Source organism: Ammospiza nelsoni, chromosome 14, assembly GCF_027579445.1.
Source record: "Ammospiza nelsoni isolate bAmmNel1 chromosome 14, bAmmNel1.pri, whole genome shotgun sequence".
Taxonomy (NCBI): Eukaryota; Metazoa; Chordata; class Aves; order Passeriformes; family Passerellidae; genus Ammospiza; species Ammospiza nelsoni.
Genome location: NC_080646.1, coordinates 12267758 through 12295383, shown reverse-complemented (window position 1 = coordinate 12295383; position 27626 = coordinate 12267758). Strand labels below are relative to the sequence as shown.

Below are 27626 nucleotides of genomic sequence, written 5' to 3'. Positions count from 1 at the left end.
GGCGAGTGGCCTGGATGAGCCGGGGCCGGAGAGCATTTAACATTTGAACTTCTCCCGCCCGGCGAGGCAGCAGGCCGTTGTGCGCGGGGTCGCTGACCCCCAGCCCCGCTCCCCCCAGCCCTCAGCTGCCTCCCAGCCCTAATTGAATGACAGATGGTCAGCGGCAGCGAGAGGGCAGCAGCGCCGGGGGCATGGGGCCCTGCTCCTGCCCACGCAGCCCCCTCGCCGGCCGGCCCCGAGGCTGCTGGCGCCCCGAGCCGCCGGCACACACCTGGGGACGTGGGGCAGTGCCCAGGGCTGGGCAGGGACAGATCACACCTGCCTGATTCCAGCACCAGTTCTTCTCATCCCTCTGCCACACGACAAAATAGCAGTAAATCCGGGGAGACCTGAGCAGTGCAGAGCGCCCAAGGCCTCTCAAGGCAGCTCCTGGCAGTGCCAGGACAGAGGAAGGAGCTGGGCTGTCTGGGCTCCGTGGGGACGTGGGGCAGCCACAGGGAGCCTGGTCAGGGCAGGCACAGCTGTGAGCGGCCCCTTCCCCGGCCTGCACCCCGGGCTGCCCTCGCTCCCCTCCGTGCCTCTGGCCGGGGGTTCTGGAGGAGGATGCCACAGGTGACAGGAAGGGCCTCGCTGCAGCCGCCGAGGGCTCTGTGGAAGTGCTCGGTGGTGCCCCTGTCCAGTGCCCTTAGCCGTGCCAGCTGCCTCGCAGGCAGGGCTGGCAGCCCGGGCTGGCGCTGGGGAGCAGAGGCTGTGCTCGCGCAGCCCCCCGCTGCAGCCCGCTGTCCCTTTAACGGAGAGCCGTGATTCCCACAATTACTGGGATTACAAGGAAAGGGTTATCGATTTGCAGCCTGCACTGTGTGATCAGCGCCCGGGCGCCCCCCCCCTCACAACCCACCTCTCCTACTGTAAGCACGAAACCATTTATAAATGTTTTATTTCACTGATCGCCTCACCCTTGCTGCATAATAATAACCCCAGCAGCACGGCGATATATTCTCTCCACTCCCCCTCTCCCTGTGCCCGCAGCCTGCAAAAGGCACCAACGTGATATGCAGCAGCCCCTGATTTGTGTGTATGTTTTAATTACCGCCGGAGAAACCTGTACACAAGCATAAAAAAGGGTGAGGGAAAGGGAGAGCAGGCCCAGACGGCGGAGGCAATGGCAGCCTAATGCACCGCTGGCTGACAGCGACTTCCGCTCAGGCACCTTCTCCAGATCGAACCCTTCGATTGTAACTGAAACAATTTGCATACTGATTCCTCTCATAGCCTCCCGATCCATAACCAGCCAGGCAGCTATTCAAATGCAAGTAGCATCCCTAAATGCAAGGCTAGACTGACCAAAATGCGCTGTCCTACAAGCAGGAGGAGAAGAAAAAAACCTTGATTATTATTTCTATTTTTGTTCCTTTTAACCTTTAAAAGGTTTAGCTGGAAGCTGTTGGCTTATGGCTGGGGATGTAAGGGAAGGAATTGATCCTGAACTGGACTTAAAGATGGAGCAAAATGGGGCGCTGAAGAGATTTTTCGTTGTGGCTTTTTCTTTTTTCTTTTTCCTATTTTTATTTTTACCTGAGCAACAAACTGAGGCTCTTTGGAGGGAAAGAGGGTCCATCCTCTCTCCCATCCCCTTTCTCCACCAAAACCATCTCAGCTCGTGCAGACCCAGGGAATACACAAATTGCTGCCTGTGCCTCTGCCTCTGGTGCCTGTTGGGCTGATGAAGATCGTGTAATTCTGGCTGTAAATTCTTGCGTTTAAGTTAGTCCAATAAAAGATCTCTCCTACACCTTGTGAGGGTTTGGTGCTTTATTTTTTTAAATGGGACTGGCGTGGCAGCCGCGGCGTTTGCCTTTTTTTTTTTTTTTTTCATTTTTTCCCTTCTTCTTCTTTTTCTTCCTCTCGTTCTCATTTGAAATTATGCAGATAGAATTTTTTTTTTTTTTTTACTTTGAGTTTTCTCCTCCTAGGGACAATCTAGGAGGCGAGCCCGCAGCGGATGGCCGTCCCGGCGGCGTGCGGCGGACGCGGGGTAAGCGTGCCCAGCGGGGCACGGCGCGGGCGGCGGGGCCGGCGGGCGGGGCGGGGCGGGGCGCGCCGGGGCGGCCGCGGCCGCGCAGCGACGGCGGAGCGGGGCCCGAGCGGCGCCCGCGGCCTCCTCCGCGCCCGCGGAGCGGGGTGCGCGCAGGCGGGGCAGGGAGCCTCGTCCGGAGCCTCCGCACCCGCAGAGCGGCCCGCGCTCCTTGCGCGGGGGCCGCGCGTAGGCACCGGGCTGCTCCGCACCCGCTCCGCCGCCGCGCAGCCCCGCGCAGGCTGCGGCCGCTGCCCGCCGGCGCGTCCGAGAGCGGGAGCGGTCCCGGAGCACCGGCAGCCTCCATGTTTGGGGCCATTCCTTGCTAAATTCACCGTGAATGTCCCCGAAATCGATGCCGATAATTTTCTGCTAATAAGGGCCCCGCTTTTATTTCAGCCGGGCTAAGCAGCGCTGCGCCAGCCATTGCGGGTCGGGGGATCGATTGCGAGCAGGTTCCTCCGCAGGTTCGTGCGCTGCACAGCCCAGTCGCACGGATGCCCGAGCGTGTGCCTGCCGGCTCGCTGTACGCGGGGGATAAACCATAGAGATGCGTAGATATTTTATTATTTAGCGGCCGCCGAGGGAAAGTTTTTAGGATGCCGTGGAGCTGGCTGGCTTCTCGTCCCTCTAAAATTCCCATTTGCCTCGGGCTACGACCTGTTATTTGACCTTTAGACACCCCGGAAGATAGCTCAGTTTTTCTTTCGAAATAGAAATAAGCCGACGCGGTGGGATGACACCGCCAAGGGGAGCCGGGCCCGGCCCGGGTCGGCCCTGCCCTCGCAAGGTGCACGAACAGGGAGAGCTTTCGGCCGGGGGCCGGGCTGAGCCCAGGGTGACACGCGTTCATTTTGATTTCATTTGAAGACATTTGATGGTTGTAGATCTTTCTCTGGTTTGTTGCATCACCACAGCTCACTCCTTAAAACAGTAATTCAAGATGTAAGTAAAAGTGTTTTCATTTTTATTGATCCTGCTAACATCTTTCATTACCCAACACGTAACCACAACAAATGATTGCTCATTTGATACGCAGAATTTTATCGACGCTCTCCCAGGCCGGGGCGCGGATCCTAAATCCCGGCGGCGTTAGGCGCGGTGCCGCGTAGCGGCCAGGACGGAGGGCGGGCGCTGCCCGAGCCCCCGGCACGGCCCGGAGCGCTCCCCCCGGCCTGGCCCTGCCGAGGAGAGGGCAGCAGGGCTCGGGGGGAAGGCAGCGCTACCCCAGCCTGCGCCGGGCCCTGCGGAGCGGCCGGGGTGCGGGGATGCCCACAGCTCGGGGGCTGCCCGAGGCTGGGGGCTGCCCGCCGCCCCTGCCCGCCGCTCCGTTCCCTCGCAGCCAAACCCAACAAGTACCGGGAGCAGAAGCGGCCGCGCCGCCGGCCCCGCACCGCCTCGGCCGCCACACGCCCGGCAGCGCCGCAGCGCCGGCCCTTCGCTCTCCTCTTCTCTTGTCCCTCCCGTTTCTTAGAAATACACTAATTAAATATTTTTTAAAGGGGAATTTTGTTTTTAAAAATACAAATAGAAATCACCAAATCTTTGGGGCTAGTAGAGAACACCGAACGATTTGAAACGCAGATCCTATTTACATGACCCCTTTCAGCTAACGGCGTGAAAGGTTTTTCAGCCAGCAAAAAAATGCTACTATTTTAACTCTCTTTGAGAATATTATTTTTGCTCTTAATACTAGAATAGAAGGCAGGTTTATGAGGGACAGGCTCGAAGAATTGGTTTCGATGCAAGAGACCTACAGTGAAATTAAACTAGGTGGATTCTTTATTAAATGATTTTCGGTCTTCTGTGGTTTTATGAAAATAAAAGGGAGCACTTTGTCATTTTTAACAATGTAAGTAGCCAATAAATCTAATTTTCACATTGATTTCTGTAGGAATTAAGTGATATCTACACTATCTGCTGTGAATTGTTTTTGGAAACAAGTGCGACTTTCTTCTGGTGGAAGCTTTTTTAAAAAATAATAATTACAAAAATATATTTTTAAAAATATTTCTTAAACCATTAGGTTTTTAAAGTACGGGGGAAATTATCTATGAGATTGATCATGTATATCTGAGACGGCATCTAGACAAAGAATTTTATAAAATGCGCTAGGACAAGCAAAGGAAGAGCATTGCATGGGAAAATGTCTAATACGAATAATTACAAAGGCGAAGACTTTACAGAACCCTCTGTCTGGCGTCCGCGGAAGGGGAGAAAAGGATAAAAAAAAAAAAAGTGACGGACTATATTCGCTCCTACATGTAACTAATAAAGATCTCAGCTGAGAACCCAGGGCGCTGCGAGCAGCGCTGCCAGATTAAAACGTGTCCCTGCCTTAATTGCTAGCTCGGCGCCACGTGCTGCCTGCGCGGCCAGGTGCCCTTCCCGGGCCTGGCACAGCATCACCTCCGTGCACCCCGGGGATTTAACTGCACCTTTCCCTGAGTAATGACCCAGAAGAATAGCGTTCCCCAAAGCCTATTGATCCCCATTGTGTCCCCATCCGTGGGCTCGGACAGCCCGCGCCGCTGTGACCCCGAGGATCACTCCTGTTTGTGGGTACCCGTGGGGCGAGGGGCGGTGGAGAGGGCAGGCGCCCCCGCGGCCCTCCCGGCCCGGCCCGGTGAGGGGAGGGGGCACCGGGGCAGCACCGGGGCAGCACCGGGGCAGCAGCAGTGTCCCGCCGTGGGACGGGCCGGGCCGGACCCGCCGGCAGCTCCTGCCCGCGAACCCCGGCTCGGCGGGTGAGGCTCGGCCCGGCCCCGCGGGTCGCGGAGCGCCGTGGGCGGTGGCTGCAGGGGAGGAGGAGCGCGGCTCCTTCCCTCTCTCCTCCTCCCGTGCCCCCAGCTCTGCCCGGCCGTGCTGGGGACGCTCCGCAGGCCATCGCCGGGCACAGCTGGCGGCGGTGCCCGTGAGGAGAGCGTCCTTTGGCCCCGGGAGGGTTTCCCTGCGGCTTTCCCGGGCATCCTCGCAGGATCCACGGCCCAGGGGTGCCGCCCGCCGCGCCGCCACCGCGTGTACCGTGCGTGGATTGTGCGTGGATCGCACATCCCCTGGGGCCCGGGGCCGCCCCGGCGAGGGGCAGCGCCCCGCCGGTCCCAGCCTGCCTCCGAGAAGGCGGCAGTGTAGAGTTCAAACGCATCAAACTATCAGAAGTCATTTATCCGGTTTCATAAATAATGTTCTTATTATCTGCAGCCCCCTTAATTCATGCTCCTGTCCTCTTGATTGCGGGGTTTTCAGCAGATAAAAAGTTTATAAGTTGGTCGGGTTCTTGTTTTCCTTTTTCCATCATTAACATCATTAATATAAGCTATCAATAACCCTGTCGTTTGGAGCATAGCTTCACAGTATTGATTTGCGCAGCTATTCATCTCTGCCATAGAAGACACGGAATAATTTTCGCATTACAGTAGCTTGGATTTGCTTTTAATTCATATTTAAAGCTGCAACTGGCTCTGTGGAGCTCTCTGCGAAAGACTAGAGGCGCCTAATTAATAATAAGTTAGAAACGAAGGAAGGCACCAGCGGATAAATAATTAATACAGACATCTCTGTCTCTTTGAGTATTGCTACTTTAAAAATTTAGACTTACCAGGGCCATACTGTAAGTCTGCAAGTTATATTGAGGAGATGATTTAAGAAAGCTATTTTTTTTTCCTGAAATACAATGCTAAATTATTTACGGTGTTTTGCAATCTTCCATAAGTTCCTTCATTAACAAACGCTGCGGTTTGCTCCGGGGGGTGCGGGAGAGCGCGGCTGCAGAGGGATCGCGGCGGCTCGGCCGGGCAGCGCCCGGGCTCGCTCGGTGCCCTCTCCCAGCTCCGCGTCCTTCGGCCGGCCAGACCCCACCGTGGGGCTCCAGAGGGGAGAAGGGAAGAGCCCAGCGCCCTTAGGCGGGTGGCAGGGGCCGGCTGGGAGCGAGTTCAACCCCCGCGCTGCCGACCCCGGGTTCCGCGGGGCTCCCCTCGGGCAGAAGTCGGGCCCGGGGGAGAGGGGAAGGGCAGGACCCCCCCGGCGGGCACCCGCAGCGAGCCCCCGCCGCGCCGCAGCTTCCCCTGAAAGCCAGGCCCTCCCCCACCTGCCCCGGCCGGCGCAGCCCTCTGTTCTCTGCCTGCCCCCGACAGATGTATATGTTTTTGTCGCCAAGCAAGTTTCCAAGAAGCTCGACAGGGGAAAGTCTGGAAAAGTTAATCCCCCCCGGCAGCTGTTGGCTTTGGGAGCCTTCGAGCGTCACCTTTGACACGCTCCCCGTGCGAGGGGACCCGGTGCCGCAAGCTGTCACCGCACAGGAGGCGCGGAGGGCGCGGGCGGCGGCAGCCCCCTAACACGCCATTAAAAGAAAATCAAAGTGGAAAAGTATAATACAAATAAAAATAAATTAAAGGGGAAAAAAAGAAAATAAAGGAAAAGGAAAAAAAAAAAAAAAAAAGAGAGAGAAGAAAAGAAAAAGGGAAGAAAAGCAATTGTGCCCGGTCGGTTGCAGCGCGCTGTGGCCGCTGCCCCGGCCGGGCCGCCACGTCGGGCGGGCCCCGGTGCCCGCGCGGTGTTTGCTGGCGTCAGGCGGGAGATTACGGCCGTTTCATGGTGTCATTAGCTCGGATTTAAAAAGCACACACACGCCACGCAATTCAAACAAGCAAAGTTGCGTTTTAAGTCCGCTCCGAGTATCTGCTGATCAAATAAAGACTTAAGGGCGGTAACGATTATTCTGTTAAATATATGGTACTTGACTGCACAAGCAGTAATTGATTAGCGCACCGAAATGAGCTCTCCCCGGCGCTCGCCCTTCGCCAGTGGGGCGGGAAGCTCCGCGGGGGAACCGCGCCGGCTCCGCGACGAGGGGAGCCCACGCACGGCACCCCGACGGCGGAGAAGAGAGAATGCGGGGAGTGTGCCGGCCTCGTCTGCCCTGTCCCGGGTTCCTGCGAGCCCATCGCGGGCTCCCGGGGCACCCTGCGGCTGAGACGGGACCGGGGCGGTCGGGCCCAGATGCTGCTCTGTCCTCCGCGCCCGCGGCTGTTGCGCGCCGGAGCCGCTTCGTCCTTGGGTCAGCCCAGAGTAACGGAAAAAAGATTTTAAAAATAAAAGATGCATGTAGGGCTGGGGGGAGCTGGGTGCGTTTGTACGGTCACTCTTTTCTAAGGGTAGAGATTTAACCTCGACGGAGGCCGGCGTGTCACAGGACTCTCCAAATTGTTAGCGGTCGGGTTTATACTCATTTCTTGAAGAAAAATTGGATGTTGCAATTTCCTACAAACTCGAGGAAGTAACATATTCGCTGTGACGTTTGCTTTGATAACTAATCGCTAAATACACTGAGATTAAATATTTTTAATTAAACTGTAAATTGTGTACAGATATTGATAATGAAGAAGCTGACAATGTTTCGATTAGATCTGTGACATCACCTTGCGTTGGCTTGGGAAACAATCACAGCTGTTCACTTCGGGCTCAAAACGTTCTCGATTATTTTATTACTGTATTTTATTGCATTTTAATTTTGTATTCTATTGTATTTTATTTTATTTCATCCTAAACATTTTCTGAGATCATTGATTAGGTTTCAGGTTTATTTTTTCTTCTTTGGCAGATATACATCTCCTTATCTATTCCTTGCTATCAGAAATGGAGACACTGTCAGCGTCAACGTTACAAAAATTTAGAGAGTTGTGGAAGCGTTTAGGATGGGGACGGCTGGGGTGGCAGCAACAGTGCGGGATCTGTACATGGGATTTTTTTTTGCACAAAATAAAATACGGGGAACTCCTTGCACCCAGGGAAAATGAACGGTAGTGAGCAATTGATTTCTTTCGGAGACGGGGTTCAGTAGCTCAGAATTCTTAAAAGTGTTTGTATGTATGTGTGTATGTGTGTTAATTTCAGGAAATACATAAAACCGCTGTGCAAATTCTGAATTTACAGAGGCGAAAAGTATACTCGCTTGCAGGGCCATACACGCACCACAGACACAGAGGATAGTTGAGATTCTGAAAGTTTCCTGCGAGCCTCCGAGCGCCTGGTGATTTTTGATCTCCGAGCACAGGCACACGCAGGCTGTGAGCCCGCAGCCACGCTCGGGGCCGGTCCCGGTGCATTCCCCACGCTGGGGGCACGGTCCCGTGAGCGCCCGGGAGTGCGGGAGGCACCGGGGGCTCCGCTCAGCTCCGGGTCCCGCTGCGGGGCGGGGGTGCGGGAGGCCGGGCCAGGCGCTCCGGTGCGAGGCACGGCCCGCACCCCGCGGCGGGGGCGCAGCTGCTCCCGCAGGCGTGGGGACGGGCAGCAGGGACGGAGCGGGGCCAGGCTCCGGCCGTGGGGCTACGAGCCGAGGCCGCCGGTGCGGTGCTTTGGGCTCAAAGCGCGGGGCCAGGGGTCTCGCTGCCTCGGTGAACCGGAGAACAGTGAGACCCCACGGGACCCCGAGCCGTGCCATTGCCCTCGCAACGAGGGGACTCTCCGCAGGCCCTGTCACTAAAGTTATGGCAATAACTCCGAGAAAAGTAACCCCAGGTGCTGCTTTCAGCTGGCAGCCATGGGGACCCTGCCCCAGGAGCGGCTCCTGTCTCTGTCCCTGCGTTCCCCGGGGACCGCTGGCAGCGGCTCCTGCCTCTTGCAAAGGAAGGGGTCTCGGAGCTCTCAGCGGAACGCGGGACGGTGACAATGACCCCGCACAGAGCCCTGCGCGGGTCCCGCGGGACGCAGCGGCTCTGCGCGCCGCCGGTGGGCTTTGCCAGGACAGGTGCTCAGCTCCTATCCCCGCTCCATGGAAAAGACACCGGGGGCCCGGCCCGAGCCCCAGCGCGGCGCAGATCTGCTCGCTGTCCCCGGGCCTGGCCACGGGGACGATAGGGACAGGCGGCTCCGCAGGGTGCCGAGAGACACCGCGGTCCCCGAGAGCGGAGCTGGGGGAAGCGGCGGGGGCCTTTGTGCGCTGCCGGCCCCGTGCCGCCCGGCTGCGGCCCCGCGGCTCGGCTCGGCTCGGCCCGTCCCTCCCGCCGCTCGGCGCCGCGCACACGCTGCACTCTGCCCGGCGTGGTTCGTTATTGTTAATGGGCGAACAATAGGCACATCTGCCCTTTCTTCCAGCATAAAGGCACCTTAGCTAACGAGGGGGGCCGGCGGGTGAGCTCGCTTGTTCTTTCTCCTCCGCCTCCTTTTCTTTCTTTTTGAAGAAAAAATAAAAGAAAACCAGCGGCATGTCCGGCTGCTGGGCGCCTCGGGACATATGCTCGCCTTGCACTGCCGGGCACGCCCGGGGTCCCGGCGGGGGCTGCAGGGGGGCGTCCCTCCCCACGCACCGCCCGGCCGGACCCGCGGCACCCCTGGCAGGGCTGCGGGAGCGGAGCCGCGGGGCCGGCCCCGGGACGCGGCGCCGTGCGGCTCCCACCGCCCATCCCCGGGCCGGGCAACGGGAAGTTTCCCCGCAGGGCACCTGAGAGGAGCGATACCGGGACAGCGTGGGCACATACGGCGGGGAGTGCGGGGGACACGGGGGGGCACGGCCCGGGGGGGCACGGCCCGGGGGCGCCGCGGGGCAGGGCGGTCCGGTGTCACCTCCGGAAGCTCCCGGTGAGGAGGCTCCGCGCTCACGGAAAACGCGGAGTCACCGAAGGGGCGGGGCGGGGCGGGGCGGGTGTCCCTGGCCGGCAGCGGGGGCGGGCTCTGGGCCCTTTGTGCCCGGGGCGGGGGCCGCGGGCCCGGGGCAGCAGCGGCGGCACCTCCAGCTCTGGGCGCCGTCGCGCGGGGCTCGCCCGCTTAATAGCGGCGCTGACGTCACGGGGCGGGGCGGGGCGGGCGGGGGCGCCGCGCGCATGCGCGGTGCGGGCGGCGGCGGCGCTGCAGCACGGAGCGGAGCCGGAGCGCGGGGCAGAGACAGAGACAGAGCCATGGCTGGGGATGGCGAGGGACGCGGCCACACACCCGCCGCGGCCGCGGCTGCGGGGCCCGGCCTGAGGGAGCGGCGGCCCTAGGACCGGCCCGGCGGCGCCAGCCAGCAGCGGGAAAAAACAAATAAATACATTGCCACGAAATAAAAATTAAAAGAAAAAAAAAAAAAAAAAGAACCAACCGAAACCGGGAAAAAGCCAGCAGCCCCGGCAGCAACAGCAGCAGCAGCACCGCCGCCACCAGCCCGCAGCGCTCGCCCGCCGCCGCCGGCCCGCGGGAGCAACCGGCCGCCGCCAAGAGCTCCGGGACGCCCCGCCGCCCACCAGATAGATGTGCGGTCCCGCCGCCCGCACGGCCGACGATGAACGCGCAGCTGGCGATGGAGAACATCGGCGATCTGCACGGGGTGAGCCATGAGCCGGTGCCCGCCGCCGCCGACCTGATGAGCGGCAGCCCCCACCACCGGAGCGCCGTGGCCCACCGCGGCAGCCACCTGCCGGCCCACCCGCGCTCCATGGGCATGGCGTCCATCCTCGACGGCGGCGATTACCACCACCACCACCGGCCGCCCGAGCACGCCCTGACCGGCCCTCTGCACCCCACCATGACCATGGCCTGCGAGACACCCCCCGGCATGAGCATGAGCAGCACCTACACCACGTTAACCCCTCTGCAGCCTCTACCTCCCATCTCGACGGTCTCGGACAAGTTCCCTCACCACCACCACCACCATCACCACCATCACCATCCCCACCAGCGGATACCGGGCAACGTGAGCGGCAGCTTCACGCTCATGCGGGACGAGAGGGGTCTGGCGTCTATGAACAATCTCTACACCCCCTACCACAAGGATGTTACCGGCATGGGGCAGAGCCTCTCTCCGTTGTCTGGATCGGGCCTGGGGAGCATCCACAACTCCCAGCAAGGGCTGCCCCACTACGCTCATCCCAGTGCCACTATGCCCGCCGAGAAAATGCTCACCCCAAACGGATTTGAAGCCCACCACCCTGCCATGTTAGCCAGGCATGGCGACCAACACCTCACCCCCACCTCCGCTGGCATGGTGCCTATCAACGGGATCCCACACCACCCCCATGCCCACCTGAATGCCCAGAGCCACGGGCAGATCCTGGGCTCTGCCAGGGAGCAAAACCCTTCTGTAACTGGTTCGCAGGTCAACAGTGGAAGTAATTCAGGGCAAATGGAAGAAATCAATACCAAAGAAGTAGCTCAGAGGATCACCACCGAGCTCAAGCGGTACAGCATCCCCCAGGCTATCTTCGCCCAGAGGGTGCTGTGCCGCTCTCAAGGGACGCTCTCAGACCTGCTGAGGAACCCCAAGCCCTGGAGCAAGCTCAAATCCGGCCGGGAGACCTTCCGCAGAATGTGGAAGTGGCTCCAGGAGCCGGAGTTTCAGCGGATGTCTGCTCTGCGGCTTGCAGGTGAGCCCGCTGCGGGGTGTTCGGGGCACGGCAGCGGCAGAGCGGGGCCTCGGGCCTGGGCAGGCCGCCCCGGTCCCTGCCCGTCCCTGAAGAGCAGCACCGATCCCCGTTCCGCCACTCCATTTCTCTCCCTTGCCCTCCCTCTCCCTGCTCGGTGCGCCGGCACCGTCCTGTTCCTCAGACAAAGCCGAGCCGGGGCTCGGGGCTCGGGCAGCGCAGTGCGGCGCCCCGGCTCTCCCCGTTCCCCGGGCCAGGCTCCCTTGCCGCGGGCAGGAGATCGCCCAGCGCGCTCGGTAACGGGACGCCGCCGAAAGCCGCTCGGGCCGGCGGCAGCGCTGCCCGGAGCGCGGAGGGCGAGGCGGAAATGCTGGAATTGGCGGCTGAACCGGGCCCGCGGACGGGGCGCGGGGGAGCCCCGGTAATGCCCGCCGAGAGGAGTCGGTGCCCCTGCTTTGTGCGGGGGCGGTGGGCTCAGGTCGCGGCGGGGCTCGGGGCCCGCGTCCCGCTGGGGCTGGGTGAGCTGGGACACGCGTTTGGTTCGAATGAGCCGAGCCCGGCGGGTGAGCGGTGCCTGAGAAATGATGGTGGCTAAATTCGTTTGATTTCATTTTTTTTAACTGGTTGTAGTTATCATTAGGCCGCGCACTGTGAGTTTCGCTTGCATGTCTCTCCGTGACACGAACCGGCCGTGTCGCGGTTCCGCTGCCCCGCTGCCCGGGGCGCTCCTGAGCGGGTCCCGTATTGTCTGCTCAGAGATGGCCGTTCCGGGCCGGACCTGTGCCCTGCCACTGCCTCCCAACCCTCCCGTCTGCGCTCCGGGTGCAGAGCCCGGCTTTAATATACCGTGAGTGAGGGTTTGTTAATTAAGTGATAGGTCTCCATTAATTTGTCCCTGGAGAACGCAAGACAGTCAATCCGAGTTGGAGACAGGGTCACTGATCCGTTTCACAGACAAAAATAAGGGAAGGGCCAAATCTTTCTCCTTTCAAAAGCTCAACGGGTCTTGCGCTTTCGACTACCGAGACGGTGAGAACTTGCGAGCGTTCCCCGGGTGTGCAGGGACGCGGCTGGGCCACCCCCGTGCTCCGTGCCTGTTTTCAGTCAACCGCCTTGTTCCAGAAACCTAAAGCAGGGCTAGGAAGGGTCCGGGGCAGGGCCTCCCTCCCCGCTGTAGCTGGCCCGTAGGTGCCCGCCGGTGGAGGACGTTGCTCTCTTTGGCTTCCACTCCTGCCGAGTCGGTTTCAAAGGTCTGAGGTCTCAGAAATTGCCCTTTCCGCCTTCCCTCCCTCAGCAGCCACCCCACCAGCGAAAAACCCTCGTCTTGCTGGTGCTACCCACGAGAGAGGATGGAGTTTGTGTTTCCAATCTCCCCGTAACGATTGCTAAGGCGAACTTTCTTCGATTTGGAGCGTGTTTTTACGACAATTTGGTCGACCTGAATCTCCGCTCATTTGCATAGATCGATACTGGAAACAACCCCTCGATTCGGAGCCTGCTGGCATCCCTTCCCTGGCGCTGCCGGCCGGGGAGCTCTGCCAGCCCCGGCGGCTGCAGGCCGGGGGGGACGGAGGGACGGAGGGAAGGAGGGAGGCGGCCGTGCTCTGCCCAGCTGCCGGGTCCGGAGGGTCCCATTGTTCGCTGCTGCCCCCAGACCGCCCCTTTCTCCAGCCACCTCAGCGCTGCCCTCTCATAAACGGATCCCGGTAATCCCGTTAGAGAGACAAAGCCTCATTATTCCGCCTTCCCTTTCCGATGAAACCCCAAAGCTGGCACCTCACAGAAACGGCTTCTCCGGGGCCGAGAGGGGCTGGCAGCACGGGGGGGTCGGGATGTAGAGCATACCCCGCGTACCGGGGCTCCGGGCCGGGCCCGCACAGCTCTCCCCGCGTACCGGGGGCTCCGGGCCGGGCCCGCTGAGCTCTCCCCGCGTACCGGGGGCTCCGGGCCGGGCCCGCTGAGCTCTCCCCGCGTACCGGGGCTCCGGGCCGGGCCCGCACAGCTCTCCCCGCGTACCGGGGCTCCGGGCCGGGCCCGCTGAGCTCTCCCCGCGTACCGGGGCTCCGGGCCGGGCCCGCTGAGCTCTCCCCGCGTACCGGGGGCTCCGGGCCTCGCCGGGCGCTGCCCACCCGGGCTCCGGCAGCACGTGGCATTTGCATAGAGTTGCGTCCCTGTCCGTGGGGCGGTGCCGGGGCCCCCGCCCCGCCCCGCGCAGCCTGCGCGCCCCTCCGCGCCGCGCTGCCGGTTGTAAATGCATAAAGTATCGATTTTATTTTGTGCAGGTTTTAAATGTGTGATGATCTTACTAAGTGGTAAAAATCTGCCCCGATTGATATTGATGTATGAACATCAATTCAAAATAACATAAATTACTCCGGCCGACGCAAATTAAATTTCACGTCCAAATTATAACTCACTCCCGGGCGTTTAGAGAATTATCAGGTGGATAAATACCCAGAGCCGCCTTCATTTCTTCCCTTTCTGATTTCCTGCAGACAACAACCGGGAGGCAGTGAGGGGGATGCAGCCTGCTTATTTTAGGCCTCGCGGTCTCGCCTTGCACTTTATCTTGAGTATTTGCCCCTTCCAGCCGTCCCTGGGGGATTCCTACCTCCCAGATTACAGAAGCTCCGACAAATAGAAGAAAAATTGGTAGTTACATGGAAGCAGGATTGAGGTCTTGACACTTCCTGGGCTGTCTCTTGAAATGTAAGCAGAACTGCTAATTGCAAAGCTGACCTCTTCCAGCCTCCATCTTATTCATCCCATCTCCCTTCTCTTCTCTGTTCTTTTTTCCTTTGTCTGTCCCACTCTCTCTCTATCACTGAATATTTATCTATTTGACTGTCTCTCTGTTAGTTTTCCCTCCCTCTCTCTCGCCTTCATTGACATTTGGAAGGGCTGTGAAGGGAGCCGAAAAAATAAATACAATTAAAAGAAAAAGTACATCCCTTCTGCAGCCTGCTGGGATTTGAGGCTGAATTCATCTCAGTTTGTTGGATTTTTTCCCATGTGTGTGAGAAAGAAAGAGGAAACAGGAGAAGATAAAGGAAGAAAAAAACGCGACTTTGTCTTGTTCAGGAAAAAATAATCTGCTTCGAGCCATTCATTGTTGGAGCTGCGACTGCCCGCCGGCCTCGCTCGGGAGGAAGGGTAGCGCCCGGGGAAAACGCGGCAGAAACACAATTTGTGAAGGCGCCAGAGGGGTGTAAGGGAGCCCGAGGTTCTTTAGAATCCACTGCCGGAGGGTGTCCTTCGCCATGTGCGCCCTCTGAGCGGGCTCGTCCCGAAGGTTCCCCGTGGGGCTCCCCGAGCGGGGCAGCAGCGGGAGGCACCGAGGGGACCCCGCGCTCGCCCGCGGCTCTCAGGAGGGGACAGCCCGTCCCTCCAAAGCTGCTCCATGTTTGCCCGCGACCTGACTGCTATTTTTCATAGCTGCACCTCTTTTCCTCCCCTCCTCTTCTCCTTTCTCCCTCCCGATGTGAATCCTGGCTAAGCTGAAGCCTTGGGAAGCCGGCGAGAAATTCTCGCCAAATTAACTGTAAAGAAATCGATGGAGTAATCAGAGCGTTTTCCACATTAAATATGAAATCTAATGACGCCGTTTGCACTTCTCGCCCGCCGCCGCCCCCGAGCGCACCGGGAAGGTCTGGGCCGCCCCGGCCCCGGTGGCCTCATTAGGGGCTGTTTAATATTTACCCTGCGGGCACTTTGCATAAAGGCGTTTGCATCAGGGAGGCGGGGGGCATCGACCGGGGCCTTCACCGGCGACACTCCGAGCGCGGACCGGGCCCGGGGGAGAGGCCCTGCCCCTCCCGACCCTGCGGGCCGCCCGGACGGGACAGCTCGGGCCTGGCTCGGCGCACCTCGGGCCGTGACAGCGGCCGCGCTGCTGCTGCTTGGGCCGAGGCAAGGGACCCGGAGGGATCGGAGGGTGGGAGAGCGCCCGGAGCAGCCGTGCCCGGTGCACAGCCGGGGCAGCGCTGGGGCGCGCTTGTTTGCCGGCCGTGTCCTTCGGCGGGATTGATTTACAGCCGCGTTTGCCCTTCGTTAATGTTTGCCCAGCGGGAGGAGGAGCGGGGCCGGGCGAGCCGCGTTCCTCCGCACCGGGCCGGGCCCGTCCTGGCACAGCCCCCGCCCCTCGGCGCTGCTCGACCCCGCCGTGTGTTCGTGCGTGCGTTCGCCGCTGTTTGTTTGTTTTAATTAGCGCCGCGTGGCGGGGCGGCACCCGGGGCCGTGCCCGCTCCCACCCTCGCTGCCGTTTGAATCCAGCAGCCTCAAATCAGGGCTGGTGCCGCCCGTGGGTGCCGCCGGGGCCGCCCCGGGTCACACAGCCGGGCTGCGGGCGCGGTGCCCGCCCCGACCCGCCGGGGCCATCGCGCCGTCCGCAGCCATCGCCGGTCGCCCCTCGGTTCCCGGGGGTTCTGCGCCATCTACTGACGGCCAGCGGGCGGGAGCGGCCCCGCCGGACCGGGCACCCGCCCGCACCGGGCACCGGGCAGCGGCGGGGAGCGCTGTGAGCGGAGGGCCCCGCGCCGCCACCGGGCTGGCTCCGCGCGGGACGAGTGAAGCCCTGCTGGAGTTCAGCACCACGAACAGCGGCCGCCGGCACTGCCCGGCCCCAGCTCCGCCTCCCGCCCCGCTCCCGGGCGAGCCCCGCGGCCGCCGGGGCCGGGCCAGCCCCTCCCGGCTCATGGACGAGGCCGCCCGGGCGCAGGTGCTTGCTGAGCCTCCCCACGGCTGCCGGCCCCGATGGGGAGCGGCACCGCATCGATTGTCCGTAGCTGCAGCCGGCAATTAGCGCCGCGGTGCTGCGGCCAGCGCCGGGCCGAGCGCACGGGCTGCCCGCGGCGGGGGCGGCTCGGCTCCCGGCAGCACAGAGCCCGGGGGCCCTGTTTTGGGCATGAGTGCCTGCGAACTGCGTGGCCAGAGGGGAGCGAGCTTCCCCCAGCACGGTAACTGAGCCAGAGGGGTCGGGGTGCCCCAGGAGGAGAGGAGAGGTGAGTGGCACCGGGATTGTGCCCGCTGCAGGTGACACCGGTAGGGAGCCCGCGCTCCTGCGGGTGCTCAGCTGGGTTCTGTGCGATCTGCCTTGTACATAGCCAGGAAGGAACGTGATAATCAGATTGAGACAAAATCATCTGGAAATCATAGGCCAGGTATGCTCCGGTGCCTGGCTTTGCCCATACCTGCATTAACCCACCGCTCCGGCTCTGCCTCGGGCAGCCCTCACCTGCCCCTGTAGCCGGAGGGTCCGCATGAACTCCACACGAGGGACGAGAACTCCGGGAGTTCTGAGGTGACTGGAGAGTAGGAGCCGTTGCTGAGGTGCTGGTGAATTTCACCTGGAGACTGCAGGCATCGAGGGGAGCTTTTCCTGAGGACCGACCGGGACCCAGCACGGCCGCGTGTCGGGCGCTTCCATGATCAAATCGATAAATGTAGATTCGCGTTTCAGACATAAATCTACCTGGATTAATCATACCCGGACTGAGAAGTGACCGATGCTGACAGACTCTCTTTGGAAGCGCAGCTGACTTGAGCCGTTTTGGTTAAGAAGAAATCAGTTTTATGATGCTGAAAGATTAATTTGTAGGAACTATTTATTAACGGAACAGTAGTTTTCCTTTCCCCCCTCCCCTCACTTTAGGGCGATAGGAAGCCTCAGTGGTGACATTTTCCGTGCAGCCCAAACGGAATTAAAGCTCGATGGACGGCTGCTGTTCCGCAGGGCTGCGGGCAGCGCCGCGGGGTGCAGAGCGCGGCTGGTGGGGCTGAAAATGCTGCTGCTTCCCATAAAGTAGTGAATTGGATGGCACAGGGGGCTCTTCCTAAACTCTTGGGTGCAGAAACCCACTGAAGTGAGCCCGAGCTCAGGTTTTGGATGTTTTTAGGGTGCAGAATTCTGCTCTCATTGTCACACGCATTAGAAACCCGTCGGTAAGAACTGAGCCACAGGCGGGAGAGTTGCCCGCAGCCCCTTTTCCCCCGTTTCCCCCCCGCACAGGCAGGTTCCCAAACGGCTTCCTTAATGTCCTCCCCAGCCGGAGAAACTCCTTTATGCCATCACTGACTCATTTCTCCTTTATTTGAAACATATCTCGTTATTTTGAAAAAATTGGAATTGACGGAGAACTAAAAAATTGGAGCCGGGGAAGCGGCAGCCTGTAGGAGCGGAACCAGAGAAACGACCTGAGTTTTTCAGTGAATCCGGCCATACTCAATGTTGCAGTGAAGCTTTTGCGTCGTTTCCAGCGCTCAGAAACTCAATTTTCGGCTGCTGTAGCAAAGTCTCTGCCTGGGGATGCGGGAGGGGGCGGAACGTGCCGGAGTCAGCCCCCGAACGCCGCGGAGGCTCACAGGGGGATTCGCTCGCACACTCGGGGCCGGGGCCAGCGCGGCGGGCGCGGGGTCTGTCCCGCGGGGCGGGCCGGGGGCGGGACACGCGGAGGGCGTGGAGGGCACGGCCAGGTGCGCACGGGCGGTGCTGCCCGGCCGGGGGGGCCGGCCCGCGTAGGCGGGGCGCGGCGCATAAGCGGGGCAGAGCAGAGCACGAACGGGCGGCGTTTTCCGGCTTGCGCTATGCGGAGTGCAGCGGAACGGAACGGCTGGCTCTCCCCAGCGGGATGCCGTGCCTTGGTGAGGAGCCCAGGGCGCGGAGCGTGAGCCCTCGGCGTGCTGTGATGCCTTAGGGAGGGAACCTGCGGTGCGCTGTGGCCCCCGCGGTGCAGTGGGATGCGGTGCTGAGCTCCGCGGTGCGGTGGGATGTGATGCCATGCCGCGGGATGTGGTACGGTCCCCGCTGTGGGGTGCGGTGTGATGCGGCGCAGAGCCCCGCGATGCGGTGGGATGCGGTATTATGCGGTGCGGTGCTATGGGATGCGGCGCGGAGGCCCGCGGTGCAATGGGACGCGATGCGGTGCGGTGGGGTGCGGTATCGTGCGGTGCGGTACCGCGGGATGCGTACCCGGGCCCCGCGGTGGGATGCGGTACCGGGGGCTGGGATGCGGTGCCGTGCGGTGCGGTACCGTGCGCTGGGATGCGGTACCGTGCGATGCGGTGCCGTGCGGTGCGGTACCGGGGGCTGGGATGCGGTGCCGTGCGGTGCGGTACCGTGCGCTGGGGTGCGGTACCGTGCGGTGCGGTACCGTGCGGTGCGGTACCGTGCGCTGGGGTGCGGTGCCGTGCGGTGCGGTGCCGTGCGCTGGGGTGCGGTACCGTGCGGTGCGGTGCCGTGCGCTGGGGTGCGGTGCCGTGCGGTGCGGTGCCGTGCGCTGGGGTGCGGTACCGTGCGGTGCGGTGCCGTGCGCTGGGGTGCGGTGCCGTGCGGTACCGCGGGATGCGCACCCGGCCCCCCGCGCTCCTCCCGCGGCGCTCCCGTGGCGCGGAGCGGGCGCCCCCCCGCGGCCGGGGCCCGCCGGTGCCGCTGCGGCGCGGGGCGGGGGCCGGGCCCGGCTGACGCGGTTAAAATATTGATGTAGTCGCAAAAATCGTTCATTAAGGCAATTTAATCTTTGCTATTAAATGTCCTTTCAATTCATTTGAGGTAATTAAGATGCAGTTTAAGTGATTAAATTCTAATTACTTATGCTACGCTAAGAAATATTTGTCACACTAATATGGTTAACTAAAGAGCCGGCTAAAGAATTTTAACGTTTGCTTTAAATGATATCGCAGGGAAATCAGGTGCTTTCCCCTGATTGATCCACTTAGCACCACATTGTGTAACGGTGATGTCAGTTTGCTGAAGTGGTTGCAGATCCATCAACACCGAGTTTGTGTAAACCCCTGAATCCCAACTGCCGAGTCAGCACTCCTCAGCAAGATTCACTTCATTATTCCAGGGGCAGCAAATTAAGGTCACTCATTTTAATACAGTGCCCAGGAGTGAGATGTTTACTGTTCTGGCTCAGCTGGGATCTGTATGTTGGTGGGGTGATGTCATCCTGTGAGCTTCCCATACACACAAAGGTATTTTCATCCCTTTTGATGTTATGAAACAACAAAAGAGTATTCCTTGGATTTGATGGCAGAGAAAAGAGACACAGATCAGAAGATCTCTGGGCATATGGAGACACCTATACCCTGAATAAGTGTAAATGCAAATCACTAGAGAAACAAGTGCCGAATGCTGAATAATGTCAGGATTAAAAAGAGAGAATTTAGTGTGGGCTTACATTTCAGAGTAGACCATGCTCTTTTCATTTGACAGGAGAAAGCTTTGGGGAGCAACCTGTGTCCCAGGTGGACTTTCATCCCTGAAAGCTGTGCAGGGCCTTGCCCCACAGTGGGCTGGAGCTGAGGGAGATGCTCTCCCAAGCCTCAGTGCTGTCTGTGACCTGCTATGAGCTGCCTCCATGAGTGGAGGCTCTCTCACAGAATGCCTTTCCAGAGGGGTTCCATTTCCCAAGCACCTTTGAGGAACCTGGGGCAGTGCAGGGGACCACTACACTGTGATGTACCAGAGATGTCACCCAGCAGTTGTGGTTATTATTCAGGTGAAACAGATTTGCTTGGGTTTAGTTCATGTGAGGACATCTAACCCTCAGGTAGCCTGTGTCTCCTATGTCCTTTTATTTTGTTTTCATATGCCCCCAAATATGAAGGTTTTGATAATTGGGAAAGGTCTATTGTTTGTGTGTCTCTCTGCAAGCCCCAGAGGTGTTATTCATGTGATAAGGATGCAACTTATCACACTTTATTGTGAGTTATTGGCACCATGAATTTACCATAAGCTTTTGGCTACTGGTTTCCACTGAGCTGTTGTAGCCAGTGTGATTAGAACCATCTGTGATGGCCAAAGTCCTCCAGCAGTTTCTGCTCTTGAGGAAGCAGAAACACAGCTGCTTTCTGCACCAGAAGGTAGAGCCTCCTACAGAAGAATATCCTTCAGGATATTCTCCAGTCAATACCAGTGAAGCTTTGACTCTCCACACGTTATTGGATACTGTGTGGTGTTTCAAAACTAGAAGCAGGTGATTTGGAAAGGGGTTCCTAGGTGGATGCAGTTCAGACTGTAGCTGAGCTTTCTGGACCTGACACAGCAGAGATTAGAAAATACATGTAAAGAGAGACTTCTAAAAGGGCTTTTTATGTCTTTAAGACAGTCCTGTACACACAAGGTTGGGGTAACTAAAGGACTTCTGCAGGAGGAGGGGTAAAAGACATCATCTCATACAAGGCACTTGGTGGCCATCAAGTAATGGTGGCTTTGGCCTGGCTGTGCCTGTGTGGGCACAGCTCTCTGAGACCCCAAATCCACCATCTGCCTCCGTGTCTGCACCCCTGCATGCCCTGTCAGAGCTTGTTCTGCGCTGGCACCACAGTGGCCACCAGCTGAGCAATGCCTCTCCCAGGGAGAGTTCCCTTCTGACACCAAAAGCAGCCACAGGGCTTGGGGCAGGGCTTGCCCAAGTAAAATTCTCCATTGTTGTTCCCTCTGCTGCAGTGACAGTCTTCCAGAAAAGCAGCCAGCAGAACTTGTGGTGATATTTTACTTTGTTCACAAACCAAATGAGAACCCATGGGAAATTAGGTTTATTGAGAGCATCACCAGTTTTATTCTTTGCTTCTGTTTTTTTAGAAAGGAAAACTGGAGTTTGCCAGAAACAGCAAGGCACGTGTGTGCACACCACATGCATAGTAATCAGGGGTTTTTCCTTCAATTTTAAAAAGAAATCCATCCTCTAGGGATGAAACATTAGATCAAGCATCAGAGTTAACACCTGAGCTTACTATAATCTTGACTTTTACACTGACTGAATAATGCCATTTATATCACAGGTAGGCAAAACATCCTCTTCACTGTTGTGACCTAAAGATGCAATTAGTGCATTTTCATAGGGGAAAGGGTCCTGTTCCCACCCCTGGCAGGGCAGAGCTGCAGCTGGGGCTGCAGGGGGGTGCCAGCAGGCCGTGGGGCTGCAGAGGTGGAGCCCATTTCTGCTCCATGCCCAGGCTCCTGGGCCTCCCTGGCATGCACAGACCTCACAGGGCCTGGCAAGTTTGCTTGAGCAAATCCCTCGGGTGCCTTAAACGGAACAAAGGGAGGCAAAAATAGATTGATGGGTTGTGTCAGGAGAATTGCAAGTGTCAAAAATATCTGTTGCTCAGGGCAGAGGAAGATGGAAGTGACTGGGAGAGGCCAGAGTTCAGGACTGGATTTATAAGGCTCCTTCTGGCACTGATAATATTACATTGTCATATCTGCACGTGTGCTGCCAGAGTCAGGGCGACTCTTCCTTTATCCTCTGCTTTTCTTTTTTCTTAAAGGCCTTTTCAAAAGGCATCACATGGAGCATTGCTCAGCTGGGGCACCCTGGAGACAAAGAACAGGGCTCCTGCAGCAGGCAGTGAGGGCAGGGAGCCTGCAGGTGTGTCCTGGGGAGGTGCACACCTCCAGGGAGCACAGCACCCTGCAAAGCACCTGAATCCAGGTTCTGTGCTCTGGGAGAGGGTCCTCTCACAGTGCTCAAGGGCAGGGGCACGAGAAGGACATCAGTGCAAATTACTGTTATTATCTTCTGCTGTGTAAGATAAAAGAGAGATGGAGTGTGTGATAAATCGCTGTGAGGACAGGCTCTGGTGTTTTTCCAAAAAAAACCATTTCAGCTGACATCTCTGACCTCAATGGACATTAGGGGAGGCCCTGGCACTAGGGTAGGAGCTGGCCTGAGCAGGCACAGCTGCTCTGCCTGGGCATGGCCTGGCTCAGACAGCCTGGCAGCCCCACCTTGCCAGGCCCATCTCTGTGCCTGCTCTGCATCCACTCTCCTGTTGGAGCAGATTTTATCCCGTGGTGTGCATTTGTTCTCTGGCGAGCTGGAAGCTACAATTTATTATTAAAATTGATTGGCTCCAGTGCAGGGAAAACGATCGCAAGGAAACCCTATTACAGTTTTTCATTATCACTATTATTTATTTTTAAGTGCTATTAATATTCCTGAGCCTGGACAAGGCAGAAGATGAGAGGTGCTATCCACTCCTGCTGCTCACAACCTGAGCCTGGCAGTGCAAGGGCTCCTGGAACAATTGAGTGTGTTGGGAAATTTTTGCTCTCAATCTGCCTCTGGCAAATACTAATGGAAATAGAGCTGAAAATAGTTGCAAAAAAAGTAAAATAGGCTTATTTGTATCATTGACTGGATAGGTTTTATTTTTTCTCCCTAGTAATGAGCTATTTTTTCTTACCTCTGTGATGTCACTAGCATTAATTAAGAGGGTTTTGATACAATTAAAGTTGAGGAACAAGGTATGTTGTAGCTCTTGGGACACTCTCCATGGAAATAATTGTTCAGGAATACTACATTTCAGGAAATGAGCACAAGTTCAGGAAGACAATGCGTTATGCAAACTAGTTTCCCAATAGATGGTTGTTTTTTTGTTATTCCCTGCTATTTCAGAGAGCTCATGTAGCAGCTTGTGGTCGAAGCCCCAGAGGCTCCCATCACTAATTGAGCAGGCTCTGCACCTACTGCTGTGGCTGTCATTTGTGATGTGGTGATTCACACTGAAGCATTGCACAGCGCTGACTCGGATCACGCTAGCTGTGCCATTAGGATTTTGTGACAAATTGTGATCTGGATGGAGTATCTAGGCAGAAGATGGAATTTGTGTAGCCTTTGAGAAAGGGAGGTGTAAAGCAGCATGAGCAGAAATGAAGCACAGTAAATGTTGTCTGCACTTGGTTTGTCTTCTTTTCTGCCTGAGCCTGTTAGCAGGGGCAGCCAGAGCTGGAGGCTGAGGCTGTTGTAAAGCTGAGCTCCTGCAGCTGCTCTCCCAGGAATTTCTGATTATGGTCAGAGATAAATAAAAGACTGAAATGCTGTTGGTATCCTCATTCTGAATATGTGGCAGAAAATAACAGACTATTCTTGAAAAAGCATTTTTAACCCTTGGTTTGCCCATGTCAGCCTCCAGTGGGGATGCAGATTATTTCAGCAGGAACCAATCCCCACAGTGAATTCAGCAGTTTGGCTTCAGTAGGGTCTCGTGCATCAGGAAATCCGGTTTTTAGCCCAGAAGCTCCACAGTGGTTTAGAGGTCAGGATGTAACTTCAAAGTATTCTTCAAAGGCTTTCAGATAAAAATACCTGTAGGAGATGTGAGCTTGGCAGCCCAGTCTATTTGATTGATGTGTGATTTCTCAGGAGAGAGTATGTGGCTGGAATATATATTGCTGGGGACATTTTCAAAAGCCTCTCCTCAGAGGGGACTGAGCCACCAGTGCCTTGGTCCCTGCCTGGGCCAGCACAAGGAGCCCTCACAGCTCTGGGCTCCTGATTTGTGCAGTTCCCATTTCTCCTGATCTGTGCAGTTCCCATTTCTCAGGTACAAAAGGTGGATGACTGCTTTTATACCTCCCATGAGCAACGAATCCCTCATGCCAGGGCCAGCTCTTGATAGTAATACAAGCTGTAGAAAGGACCTTTGCAAAGTAATTTGTTGTTTTCATTCCAATAATCATGCTGTAAGTAGAGATCCTGCACAAAATTCTTCATGTAGTCAGTACTGATCTCCACAGAAGCCAGGACTAGACAGACCCAGAGAAAGAACATTCATATTGCCTTCAGAAACACATCTCTCAATCAGAATTAAAGGACATTGTCAGAGAATGAAGGGAAACAGACAGCTTCAGAGCATTTTAAAAGTGAGACGGAGGAATCTGGCCTCCCAAGGAAGCTTTTATCCTGGCAACATGCTAAGATGAGCTGGCACACGGTCAAAGGCTGACAGAGGGATCTGGGAGTCTCCCTCACATCCCATCAGATCCTGCCTGGAATGTGCTCTGGGAGGCAGATTGCAAATTGCAAGCACCCTTTATTAATGTAGAGCAAAATAACATTCTCAAAGGGAAAGAAGGGATGATTAGATGAAATAAGGAGCAATTCCAAAATGAAGATTTTCTATACCATTGTTTTTCATGACAAAACACATTTATTTTGTTCAGAATTCATCTGGCCTGTAATACTGCAGTAGCACCCTGCTTTCTCATAGTTCCTTAATTCTCAGTCAACAAAAAGCTACAGAAATGGATTGAAAGCAGCTAATAATGGTGGAAAGTATGACCAAGATTAACTTTAGAGTTCCCTGAAATTCCACTCTACCTCCTAGAGATATTAAATAGTTCTCAGCACTAATGGGTAGTATCAAAATGTAAGTTCTCAGTAAAAGCATTTGCTGAGTTTTGACAACAACAAAGATATTTTCTAACTTTTATTCCTTATACTAGTAATAGTTTATAATGAGTTAGAGATGTAAATGTCCCACATCCTGTCCAAACTCAGAAGCTGACATGAACAGTCCTTTTTCCCTGATTTGCCCTGCACTGTGCTCCCCCACTGCTCTGGCAGCCCCCTCTAATTGTGCTCCCCTCTCTTGCAGCGTGCAAGAGGAAAGAACAGGAGCACGGCAAGGACAGAGGGAACACGCCCAAGAAGCCTCGGCTGGTCTTCACCGACGTCCAGCGTCGAACTCTACATGCAATATTCAAGGAGAACAAGCGTCCGTCCAAAGAGTTACAAATCACCATTTCCCAGCAGCTCGGGTTGGAGCTGAGCACCGTCAGCAACTTTTTCATGAATGCACGGAGGAGGAGTCTGGATAAGTGGCAAGACGAGGGCAGCTCCAATTCAGGCAACTCATCTTCTTCATCAAGCACTTGTACCAAAGCATGAAGGAATAACCACAAACTGAAACCTCGGTGGAAAAGCTTTAAAAAATAAATAAATAAATAAAATAAAGACAGACCAGGACCTCAAAATAGCAGGTTTATACTTAAAACTATTTGAAAAAAAAATATTTATAAGTCCAAAGAAACCAAAGACTTATTTCACCTGCATTATGACTTTGTTCTAAGACACACACTTTAGTAGGATGACGACTTGCAAAAAAAACAGAGAGGAAGAAGGAAGCGAAATGGAGGGAACGGAACGGAAAGCAAAGAGAAGAGGAACAGACCACTGGTCTCACACCTTTGCCCATCATCATCCTCACCGTACTTGGCTGTGTAGTGGTTTGGAGCATAGTGATTTCCTGTCATTGAGCAGACATCTCTTTGGATACAGCTCTTCACGGCCACAGCAGTTGCCATGGAGGTGTCAGTGTGTCCGTCCTGCGTGCACCCAGTGGGTAGGGACTTAGGGCTGGTCTCCAGAGAGGGCTGTGCCAGGGCACGGCCCCCAGAGCGTGGAGTCGTCTGAATTCCTTGGAACGGTAGTGTGATTTTTGCTGTTTCACTGTTTGAACTTGGCTGGTGCAATGCCTCGAAACAAGTTCAAACTAGGCAAAGAAATTTTGAATGGTACCTAAACCAGTGCATTCTCTTTGTTTGTTAAGGAATGTTCAGATTTAAAAAAAGGAAAACTATTCCATCCATAAAAAAAAAATCGACTAGCTACCAAAGAACACATTTAATAATTGTATTGCAGGTATTTTATTGCAATGATTTTAATATTCCAAAGCTATTTTTACACAAATACTATGTAGAGTTATAGGTATAAACTAATCTAACTGTATAACACATAAAACTTGTAATCAAGACTGTTATTTGCAATTAGTAAAACCACATTATCGTTTCTTTCTGTGATTGGCAAGAAAGAATGTCACCCGAGGAGAGCACGGGAATCAGAACGGGATGCTGCTTCCATTGAACTCAGTGAGCCCTTTCCTCACTGACTCCAACGGGAGCACAAGAGGGAGCCGCGTGTGACACTCTGCGTGTGGCACTCTGTGCGTGACACCCCGTGTGGCACCCCGTGTGGCACTCTGCGTGTGGCACTCTGCGTGTGACACCCCGTGTGGCACTCTGCGTGTGGCACCCCGTGTGACACCCCGTGTGGCACTCTGCGTGTGACACCCCGTGTGGCACTCTGCGTGTGGCACTGTCCCCAGGCGTGTCCCGGCTGTGGCCCGGTGCAGCCGCGCTCCAGCGTGGCTCAGCTCTGCCATCTAGCCTGCGAACAGGGGACCTGAGGCGCTCGGGATGCAAAAATGAAAGGAATTGAGGGATGCAAAACCGCAGGGCTCAGCGTGTGATCAATACTCATTGACATTAGCGAGCTTTTTTTTACCTATCGACTTTACCAGGCGAAGGAATAGTAACAGCTTTGCCGGCTCGTGGTCCTTTCCTACTGGAAGCAGTGGTAGAACATCAGTTTACGTGGGAGGAGCTCCAAGGGGAGCTCCAGGAGTGCTTTTGGAAGGAGGAATTGGGATCTCTGGAGTCAAGAGCAAAATTCTCGTGACACAGAGATACAGCCCGATGTTTTGTGGCTTTGTATCTACGTGTGGCAGGCTGAGCTGGTGTCCCGTGCATTCTTTCTTGCTCATCTCTTAGTCGGGATAATGCATGAAATAGTTTGAAGTTTGTAGCTGAAAAGCTTTAAAAGCTCTGTTGCTAACAGACCCATAGGAGAGAAATCATCCTGTTCCTACTCTGATAAAATTAAAGAGAAAAGCGTGAAATATCTGCATATTAAATTTTAATGTAAAGGGAAAATAGACTTTAAGAACCATACATGTGCCTGTTAGATTTCTAACTGGTATTTCAAATTACTGTAGTAATTACGCTAGGTATATTAAATTCCAAAATAAGCAAATATGCACGTATCGGCCCAATGCAAGGACTAGAAATAGATAATCTTACTTCCAACGTTTTTGTTTTTAAGGAAAAAAAAGACAAAGGAAAATTCAAGGTAAACTAGAATCCAAATACTATAAACAGTAGCAGATACTGGTTTGGGGGATGAAGCCCACTCAAAATACCAGTGACACCAAAGCAGAACAACTTCTGTAGCACCAGTTGTTTCCCAAGAAGACAGGGTCTAGTCAAGGTTCAGGGTATACAGTTTATTTCCACCCAGTGTTTAGAATACAGGTGAAATATCTCTTTATTAAAATAAAGTTAAATAAACCCAATATTTTTGGCACTGAATATTTCTCCGTATTTCAGTATGTTAAACCCACTCTAAGGCTGACAAGGCAATTATCTATGAAAATGGCATCTAATCTGGACTTTTTTAAGTCTCTAGCTTACCTTAAATTTTAGCAAGCTTTCTTTTGAAGTGTTCCATCCCCATGGAGACATAATTGACATGAAAACATTAAAAAGCTCACATAGGAAGTACCTTATGAATGCAGTCTCATTAGTGTAAGGTTAGTAAAGGACAGTGATAACTAAAGGTTTCATTTTTTTCTAGCAAAACACTGCTTTGTGACGT

At 56.1% G+C, this 27626-nt stretch overlaps 1 protein-coding gene across 1 annotated transcript; it reads left to right on the top strand.

The window, feature by feature from the left end:
* The first annotated feature begins 9984 nt into the window (after positions 1 to 9984).
* Positions 9985 to 27340, top strand: ONECUT1 (one cut homeobox 1). Its single transcript, XM_059482533.1, has 2 exons — positions 9985 to 11409; positions 24790 to 27340. The coding sequence occupies exons 1-2, from the start codon at positions 10329 to 10331 to the stop codon at positions 25080 to 25082; spliced, it is 1374 nt and encodes a 457-aa protein (XP_059338516.1). The 5' UTR covers positions 9985 to 10328; the 3' UTR covers positions 25083 to 27340.
* The last annotated feature ends 286 nt before the right edge of the window (positions 27341 to 27626 follow it).

Coding starts and splice junctions, on each gene's coding strand:
- ONECUT1 (XM_059482533.1), top strand. CDS start 10,329: ATGAACGCGCAGCTGGCGATGGAGAACATCGGCGATCTGCACGGGGTG. Junction 11,410..24,789: donor GTCTGCTCTGCGGCTTGCAG/GTGAGCCCGCTG, acceptor CCTCTCTTGCAG/CGTGCAAGAGGAAAGAACAG.